The following is a 9,418-nucleotide window of genomic DNA, read 5'->3' on the forward strand; positions in this document are numbered from 1 at the left end:
CCGTAGGTGTGTTGATTATTTGGGCTTGTTTTGGTTATCCATCCATGCATATGCTAATTAAATAATTAGTTTATAATCAGACTTTATTTGATAATTAGTTTAAATTTTACATAAGCCATCAAATCAAGTATAAATCGGTCATTCTCATACATCAATTTGTATTGTAACTTTGTTACTTTTTTGTAGTGAAATTCAATTTTTACCTTTCATGTAATGCGCTTGCTCATCTTTTAGCTCTCTAGGCATTTGTTTCTCTAACTTGGGAACTCCAACCCATCTCTTCTCTCTCTTAGAAGATTCTTTGTAAGAAAGTTGATGGATCGATTCCCTTTTTATTGTTTCGTTTAGGCCTTTTTTGGGGCCTAGGCCTTCCCTTCTTTCTTAACATTATCATCCTACTTGTCACTTGAATAAATAAATAACTAAAATTTGCAATATCCCTTTCTTCTTTTTTATTTGACTAAAATATTGGTTATGCTAATGCTGATGCTCCAGAAGGGGAAGTTACAACGGTTTATACAGTTAAGAACTTTAACTTGATTGTTAGACTACACATGGTACACAGTCAATTGTAAGTGGCCGGGTACTAAACCGAGAGAAACGACCTTGAAGTTGCAAACACTGTGTGAGGCGTGAGGAAACCGATAAACTAGACAAAAACAACTATCTATAACCCTTCATGTCCGTGTCCGTGTCCATGTCCATGGAGCTAATAACCTCATGCAACTGTAATACCCTCCAATTCCAACGTCCCTTTCATGCTGTGGCTTCAAGTTTCAGCCTCTCCCAGACCCACTTCCCACACTCCTTATCCACTCGTAATTACCACACCCGCCGCTTCCACCCACCTCTTCCAACCTCTCCTTCCCACACTCAATCTCTCTCCACCACTTGCTCTGTGGCCAATGATAGCACTCTCAGTGAGTCCTTTTCAAAAACCCAAGTTTCTTTTTCGTTTTTGGGTTGGAATGTTTATTTAATTAATGTTTTGTTGTATTGAGGATTTTTTTTTTTTTTTTTTTGTGTGTTTGTTCATTGTTGAATAGAGTTATAGATAGAAGCAAGATTGAAGTTTGTGTTTTTGTTGTGTTATGCTCTTTTTTTGGTTTCTCAACCTTGTGTTCTCAGTAACAAAAACAGATTTTAACTGTTGAAGCATTTTAATTTCATTGGAATTTTTCATCCAATTCTTATGGGTCGTTTTAAAGACTGAATTATTTTATGAATTTACCTAAAATGAATTGGGTTTCTCAGAGATTTCCTTAGTTTTGTTTTAATAGGTAATGAACTCTTTATGTGATTATAATTGTTGGATATTTGTAACGTTCTGAAATGCATGTCAGTTGTTTGATGTTGGTTTCCAAGTTGGTGAGCCAAGGATTTTGTTGGTCTAATGTGTGCCAACTTCCTCATTAAGTTACTATAATTGCATAATTCAAATATGAGTACTCATTTCCATATTCACATGATTCAATTATGCTCCATGTAAAGTGAGTAGAGGAGGGGAAGATTAACTGTTCTGTGTGATAGAGTGAAAATAAATTAGATTGGGTGGTGAAGTTTTAATTAGCTTGATTAGATTTACAATTTTTAAGGGTTTTGAAGTAGTTAAATTACTAAAATTAAAAATTCAATTATGAGTACTCATTTCCATATTCACATGATCCAATTATGCTCCCTGCAAAGTGAATTGAGTGGTGAAGTTTCAATCAGCTTAAATTGATTTACAATATTTGAGGGTTTTTAAGTAGCAAACTCGTATGTTCTAACTACATTATTTGTGTCGCCCCTCCCTTTTATTCATTTTTGTCCCCTTTAAAGATCCAGAGACGAAGGACGCTGTGCTTGAACCTTCTCTTGCATTGAAGGTGAGATGTCATTTCCTTGTGCCTCAATCGTCTATGCATTTTGTTCTCTCTGAAAAAATGAGTTATTCTAAGAAAGAAAATGCTTCTTTAGTGAAGGAAGCCAAAACTGGGAATTTCGTTTCCCTTATATATATAGTTTTTATGATGACCATGGCTTGAGAAGATATGCTACTCCTATTGATTGCTTGTGGTTTGAAGTTCTCATTTTAACTGTTCAGTTTTGATCCAGAAGAAAGCTATGGATATATCCCCTGAACTGAAAGGAACTTCCATATTTCTTGTGGGTAAGAATCACTTGATGCTTAGTGATGCTTCTGAACTTATAGATCTCATTTTGATTATGGTTGTGTACTTATGTGTCTGGTGTGATGATTGGTTTGGTGCTAAGGGATGAAAAGCTCCGTAAAGACCAGTTTGGGGAAACTTCTAGCAGGTGTATTACGATATTATTACTTTGACAGGTATCCATGTGCTGTAACTATGAAAATTCAGCAGAAGATCAAGTAATCCCTACAGCTAAATTTTTGTTTTGGTTCTTCTACATCCAGTGATGGTTTGGTTGAGGAAGCTGCCGGAGGTGAATCAGCTGCCAAATCTTTAAAGGAGAGTGATGAAAAGGCATTTTGTGAGTCTGAGGTGATTGCTTGAAATTTGAAACTTATTTATAGTTGCTTTCTGTTGCTTTTGTATTAAAGCTCTATTGCAGATTAAGACTGGTTACATCAGTTGTGTTCAAAGACTATTCAACTTAGAAGGCAGTTCACTTAAAGAATGAACCTCAATGATCAATCTCCAATTACTAAAGGCTGGCTGAGGCCAGAACAGTATCAATGATAGCATTTTTGCGATATTTAATATTCAAACTGCGTTGGTTAATCCTCCTAATAAGTCAGCTTATACTTGAACTTGAAGTAGTGAAGCATTTGGATATCCTAAGAATTTTTTGGCATGTTGCTGCAGACTGAAGTATTGAAGCAGTTATCATCCATGGGTCGACTAGTGATTTGTGCTGGAGATGGTGCAGTTCAGAGTTCTACTAATCTGTAGGAAGACTGCTCCCACTTATTTCTTAATTCACAGCCTATAGTCCGCTGCATAAGTAATCTATCATTATTAATTTCCTTCTTATTTCGATTTACTTTTGTCATATATAGGGCATTTCTGAGACATGGAATCTCGATATGTGTTGATGTACCCTTAGACATGGTAGCCAGGGAGGTGATTAAAGACCAGTCTCAACTTTCTGATTCAGAAATATATACTTCTGAAGCTTATTCCGAGGTTTTAACTTCCTCTCTTATTTTCAATAGTAGAACCTGCCTAGTCTTTCTCAAACTTTCACTAAATTTTAGTAATCTTGAGCCTTTTTAAATATTAACAGCTCTGATAAATGATAACCAGGTTTTGACTCAGTTAATTGCACTTCATGAAGAAATGAAAGGTGGATATGGTACAGCTGATGCAACTGTTTCACTACAAAGTATATCCCCACAATTTCTTGCACTCACTTCATCATGTAGTCAACTGTATTTTCTTGGTGGTTCTAACAGCTACCGATTCTTTGCAGAGGTTGCTACTCAATTAGGTTGTGATGATATGGACGCAGTTACCATCGAAGACATGACTTTAGAGGTGAAAAAATATAGTTACAATGAGAAAATGCTTTGGTTTTTGATCTAGATAATAAGACTAAGTCACTAAGCATGACTTTCTTTTCTTTTTCTTTTTTATTTACTAATATTTCAGATTCTCAAGGAGATTGAAAAATTGACAAGAGTTAAGAAGTTGATGGAAGAAGCAGCAAGACCCTTTTAACTAGCTACATCTGTGCTTTCATCACTTGTACCAAATTCCGACACTTTACTCACCATAATTTTTGGGACATGATCCATACTCAAGAGCTTTTCTGCTTGCCTTGGTAGGCATTTTAATTTCACTTTCGCTTTCTAGTTGTTTTGACTGAAAACTTGGAATAAAATTTAATAGTAGCAATCTGAATAAAAACACTTAACATTTTTCATTATTTACGTATTATAATATGTTAATATCCTCTGCAGCAATCCATAATTCTTCCAGAGGTTTATATATTTCTCTGGTTGTAAAGACTTTCAGGCATTACATGTCCAATCTGACTTTTTTTTTTAAAAAAAAAAAAAAAAAAAAAAACAACAACAACAACAACAACAACAACAACAACAACACACTGATTTCCCTAGTTCCACCAGCATCTATGAGTACGTCTTTAGTGATACCGTTCATCTAGCATAATAAAATATTCTGGTATGCAATTAAATTTTATCTTAAATGAAAGTGGGGATTTAAAAATACATAGAAAGTCCTCCCCAAACAATGGGCTTGGTCGTTCCACGCCTGAGGTATCTTCAATTGTATCATTATTCATGACTATTGACTATTGAGTTCATGACACATGTAGTGCAACCCCAATGCTGGGTTATGATAATGTATAGTGACAACTGGGGTCTCAACTCTCAAACCCTTAATTACCTCCTTTTTTTTGCACTTCTAGAAGTATGGTTCAAGTCAAATCATTTAAATAAAATGGCCTACTTGGATGTTTCTAATGTATCACCAATAAGTCACTAATCTCCAATTTGACAAGTTAAACCAAGAGATGTAGATGTTTTTGTCCTTATAGGTCAAGTGACCATATATGTAATGTATGAGCATTGATTGAGCAGTGAGTCAGGTCGAGTGAGATTTGTATATTCTGATATACAAATGTAGATGTCAATGTCTCAATTATATATATATATATATATATAATGATACAAGAGGGTAGGAGTGTCAACATTCGACCCAACCTGCGAGCACGACACGAACCCAATACAGGTTTTTGCGGGTTAGGGTTGGGCCTTAGCCGGTTTGGGTCATAAATGGATTGACTCGAAAGCAACACAATAAAAACGGGTTATAAGAGGGTCAACCTGCGTGACATGTAATAGACACGTTTAACACGCCAATTTATTTGTGTTAACCTACAATGACCTATTTAACACAACTTGTTTAACTTGCATAGCAAACAAATATTTATTTTATTTTAGATTTGTCAAATACTTTTTATATCCAACCTATACTTTAAACTTAAAATGAAAAGTGAGTTGTAGGGACTCGGTTTAGGTAAGTTCCCCAACAATACATTTTTAGAGAGTGGGTCGAAGGGTTAGGCCCTCACAGACTAACAACGGAGCACAAGCCACCTTTTTCCATTGAAGGGGAGTGAGCCCAACTTACAACTAAGGGCAGCTCCTCGGCCCTCGTCCGAGGAGGTTCCCCCCCCTGGAACTAACATGACCTCTGAATCCTTCTATGTCATTCTCATGAATGATCCCAAAAATCCCCCACAATTGCTTTGCTCGCCTTTCTTATATAGTTCTCTTCCTCCTATCCCCTCCTTCCTTCTGTTGATCATCCATTGGTCTCCCCTCTGACCGTCCGTCCCATCAGAGGCCCTATCCGTACTCGAGTTACCTTGTCAAGGGGTTACATCCCCATTAATGCGGCCAGAGGGGTTATATGAGCGCATTCAATGCAGAGGTGACAGCTCGCCTAAGGCTTGCTCCTTTGCCGACGCGTGGCACTGGACCCTTCCTCCTCGGATATCCAAGGAGTCCCCTTTGGTGGGGTGTTCCTCGTGTTCTCCCGAGGTCTCGGACGCCCGAGGACGGGGTCATCCTCGAATATGTTCCTCGGGGGTCGGTCCTCGCGCTTTCATCCTCGGACCCCTCGTGCATCCTCGGCGTGGGCCCTTGGGCCTGGCTGGGAGTGGGCCAAGGCTACCTGATTTTTGGCCCCACAATAGCCCCTCAAAATCTTGCTGCACGCATCCTCGGGCGAGAAGAAGGATTTTGACATCCTCGGGCCTGCTCCGTGCCCAGTCGAGCCTTATGCCCCCTGTCAGCACTAGGGTTTATTCATCTGCCCAAGGCACGTTGCTGACGTTTCGTAGCACGCAACGTGCCCATCATTAAATTCAGGCGGCTCTGTGCTCCCCACGTCTAACGAGGCGTTACCAATCCAACGGTGGAGGTTTGTCTCGCATTTATGGGCGAGAAAACCCGCATGGCTCTTCGATTTGGGGTATAAATACCCATACGAACCGCTTTTTCCTATTCCTTATTTGCAATCAAGAATTATTGCGCGTCCTTCCTGAGTTCAGCCACACTCGCACTTACATCTCTAGCACAAAAAGCCTGTCCGAGGAGCTCCTCCTCTTCCCAGTAAGTCGCTCTATCCCTCTCTGAGCTCTCTCCCTCTTTACCCCTTCTTCTCCTTCGCCTGTTCTTTCTTAGTTCTTTTAGGCGTCAACTGGGATGGGTAGGTTTAAGAAATGAGGAGGCGATAGAGAAATTCATCGCCGACTACAGAATTCCCGGCAATGTAGGTTTGAGATATTGTGAGGACGGGGATTGGCGCTTACACAGACGGGAGGGCAAGGTGGTAATTCCCATTGTCGCCTTCCTCGAAGGGGGGATGACGATCCCCATGGGGCCGGTGATGAGGGACTACCTCACGCACTTCCGGTTGACCCCTACCCAGTGTGGGATAAACGTCTTTAGGATTTTGGGATGTGTGGACGCCCTAAATGAGAAGATGGGGCCAAGGTTGACCCACCATGACGTGAACTGGTGCTACAACCTTCAGCTCCTTAAGGGCAAATCTTATTACCTGAAAACGAGGGACGACAGGGTGCGGCTCATCCAGTGCCTCCCTGAGTCCAGCAAGGAGCTAAACGAGGATTTTCTCATCGTGTCAGGGGAGTGGCACGATGGCCTTCACTGCCCAACGACGGAGGGAATACCAGGTGGGGCAGTGGGAGCAGGAGGGGTTTTAAGTTCTTTTGTCTTTTTTCTTCCCCTTCTCTTTTTTTTTTTACTGACTTGGTGGTGTTTTTCGTTTGCAGACCCGCACGCGTTTGAGCGCCACTTCCATTTGGTCAACCGGGAAGATTTGCAGAAGGTGTTGAGGGCGTCGGTGTATATAAACGAGGACGACAATCAAGTTAGGGCCGCCCACAAAATCTTGGGGTATACTCCTGTCCAGAAATCATTCCCGGTTCCGAAGCACGTGATCCGAGCCAACGATCCTCGGCTTTAGAAAATTACTGTGACCGAGGACGAATTTCAGTTCCCCGAGGGGCCCTCCGAACCAAAAGTTGTTATTGTAGTCATCCCTTCTTCTTCCCAAGTGTTCACCGAGGCTGCCGAGGAGGATTCAAAGAGGGAGGAAAACGCGTTCGACGTTTTCGCCCAGCTTGATTAGTCCGAGGACCTTCCCGGGGATTTGGGCGACCCTCGTTTGACCGAAGCAGACCTCATCGCTTCAGAAGCCCCTCCTCTGCCAACGATGGGTTACAAGAGGAAGCCCACCACCAGCTTGTTGGACCTGATCGAAGGCCAGCCGAGGAAGTCCCAGCAGAAGCTTCCCCCTCCTCCTCCGAAGACTAGGTCGACTTCCGCTCAGCAGAAGCTTCCCCGTCCTCCTCCTTTTCCTTCCCAGACGAGCCTACCTTTTGGGACCGTGCCTGCCGACCCCAAGAAGAAGAAGGATAAGGGTAAAAAGCCTATGAAGGATAAGACGGTGTCCTCGCAGGAGGAGGACAACACTCTGCGGCAGTCCAAGCAGCTTAAGATAGGCGGCAAGAGCCAGGACAGGCAGGTCGTCGACACCACGTCCGAGGCTCAGGCTTGGCTCCCAGCTCCGATGCTCCATGGGGAGCCCCTGAGGGATAACGCCTCCCTCAGAGACTTCAACGAGGGCGAAGGCGCGCACGTGGCCGACGCGCTGAAGAGGGGCCGAGCTGGACTCTATGAGGAGTAAGCAGGTCTTCCTCAGCCTTAAGCGGTATCTGGGGATGGTAAGGACTAGAACTTCAACTCCCTTTCCTTTCCTCTCCTTTTCCCCTTTTTTCTTTTAAGTTGGGCTCATAGTGCATTGGCTACCCTTGCAGGCTATCCAGGCCGTCTATAGGTTGGAGGGGGCGGCCAACGACCAGGGGAAGGCTCTCGACCAGGAGCGCAATAAGCGGTTTCAGGCTACCCAGACCCTGAAGAACTCCGAGGCTGACCTTGCCAAGGCCCAAGAGGACTTGAAGGCGATGACCAGGGCTCGGGACAGTGCAGTGTCTTGCCTTGAGGGTGCCCAGAACCAGGCCAAGGAGCAGACAAGGCGCCTGGGCGAGGCGGAGGAGCAGCTGGGGATTGCGAAGGAGTTGATCGCCGATCTTCAAGCCAAGGTGGCCACGACCGAGGGGCCCCAGAGGGAGGCAGAGTGGGCCAGAGAGGAGGCTCAGCGGGCTAAGGTCAAGGCAGATTTTGGCAGGGAGATGGCCCTGACTGCCAAGGAGGAGGCCGAGACTGCAGCCTACGCTGATGGGGTGGCGGAGGTAAAGGCTCTCTATAAAGCTCAAGTTCCGGAGGTATGTAGGCGATATTGCTCCCAGGTTTGGGCTGAGGTCCTCAAACAAGCTGGGGTGGAGGCCACATCCGACTTGTGGAAGGCGGAAAGCGTGTACTACCCCCCTACTATTCGCGAGGCCGCCCTTGATGGCGTTAAGGCTGGGGAGATTGTTGAGGAGGTGGGGGCTGCTGAACTACAGGAAAATCTGAGCGAGGAGGTGCCCCAAGAGGTAGCGGAGGCCTCATCCGATGTTCAAATCCCCACCTCCGAGAAGGCAGCCGTTCTCGCCGTACCCCTGCAGGCCGTCCCCTTAGGCCAGGGCTCGGAGGACTCAGAGGTTGCCCCTGGCCAGCCTGAGCAGAAGGAGTAGATTCCCTGGCGTCTTGGTTCAACCTGCTTTTGCCGCTTGCTTGACCCTGGTCTAAACTCCTTATGTCATTTGATGTTATTTTGTTATTCTCCTCTTTTTTTATTTTTATGTGAGGTGGCTCTTGCCACGCAACTTCTATGGACACTTTGTTGTAATGGGAGTTTAATTCCCCTTTTTATTTATTTTAGTTGCTTATTCGTTTACACGCTGCCTGCTTCCTCTCTTTTCTTTATATTTGCATGATTTTAGCTCGAATTATATGTCGGCCAATTGCGCCAGTAACAATGGTAAGGGGAAAGAATGTATGCGTGGGCAATCCCCTTATGTCCCCAGGGTTAGTTAGGGTTTCGATCCTTTCCTAACTTAGGATATTTTGAAGTAGTTAGTTTCTCCATAGGCTTGAGTCCGGGACCATGCAATGCCTTGGTTCTGTCTAACACTTAGGATATTTTGAAGTGGTTAGTTTCCCCATAGGCTTGAGTCCGAGGACCATGCAATGCCTTAGTTCTGTCTAACACTTACATTCTTCTGTAAGTATCTAGTTTTCCCATAGGTTTGAGTCCGAGGACCATACAATACATTGGTTCTGTCTAGTACCCAGGTATAGTCGAGTGGTTAGTTTCCCCATAGGCTTGGGTCCGAGGACCATGCAATGCCTTGGTTCTGTCTAACACTTCCATCCTTCTGTAAGTATCTAGTTTTCCCATAGGTTTGAGTCCGAGGACCATGCAATACCTTGGTTCTGTCTAGTACCCAGGTATAG

General features: G+C 43.7%; 2 protein-coding genes across 3 annotated transcripts; both read left to right on the plus strand.

Moving 5' to 3' along the window:
• Positions 1-542: 542 nt before the first annotated feature.
• Positions 543-3,891, plus strand: LOC136063605 (probable inactive shikimate kinase like 1, chloroplastic). Of its 2 annotated transcripts, none has more exons than XM_065764233.1 (10): positions 543-920; positions 1,822-1,868; positions 2,098-2,152; positions 2,257-2,329; positions 2,417-2,504; positions 2,829-2,911; positions 3,023-3,149; positions 3,270-3,348; positions 3,436-3,500; positions 3,615-3,891. In XM_065764233.1, exons 1-10 carry the CDS (start codon positions 680-682, stop codon positions 3,681-3,683), a joined length of 927 nt encoding a protein of 308 aa, XP_065620305.1. In that variant the 5' UTR covers positions 543-679; the 3' UTR covers positions 3,684-3,891. The 2 variants fall into 2 exon arrangements, with proteins under 2 accessions (XP_065620305.1, XP_065620306.1); XM_065764234.1 differs by having other exon boundaries at positions 855-920; positions 2,087-2,152.
• A 3,341-nt stretch (positions 3,892-7,232) lies between these two features.
• Positions 7,233-8,655, plus strand: LOC136063599 (uncharacterized). Its single transcript, XM_065764222.1, has 2 exons — positions 7,233-7,702; positions 7,857-8,655. Exons 1-2 carry the CDS (start codon positions 7,233-7,235, stop codon positions 8,653-8,655), a joined length of 1,269 nt encoding a protein of 422 aa, XP_065620294.1.
• Positions 8,656-9,418: the final 763 nt, after the last annotated feature.

Source organism: Quercus suber, unplaced genomic scaffold (assembly GCF_002906115.3).
Source record: "Quercus suber isolate HL8 unplaced genomic scaffold, Cork oak 2.0 scaffold_546, whole genome shotgun sequence".
NCBI lineage: Eukaryota > Viridiplantae > Streptophyta > Magnoliopsida > Fagales > Fagaceae > Quercus > Quercus suber.

Bases quoted from the DNA above. Each gene is read 5' to 3' on its own strand.
- LOC136063599 (XM_065764222.1), top strand. From the start codon at position 7,233: ATGGGTTACAAGAGGAAGCCCACCACCAGCTTGTTGGACCTGATCGAA. The intron at 7,703-7,856 runs GTAAGCAGGTCT...GGCCGTCTATAG, and splicing joins CGAGCTGGACTCTATGAGGA to GTTGGAGGGGGCGGCCAACG.
- LOC136063605 (XM_065764233.1), top strand. From the start codon at position 680: ATGTCCGTGTCCGTGTCCATGTCCATGGAGCTAATAACCTCATGCAAC. The intron at 2,912-3,022 runs GTAGGAAGACTG...TGTCATATATAG, and splicing joins GTTCAGAGTTCTACTAATCT to GGCATTTCTGAGACATGGAA. The intron at 3,349-3,435 runs GTATATCCCCAC...GATTCTTTGCAG, and splicing joins TGCAACTGTTTCACTACAAA to AGGTTGCTACTCAATTAGGT.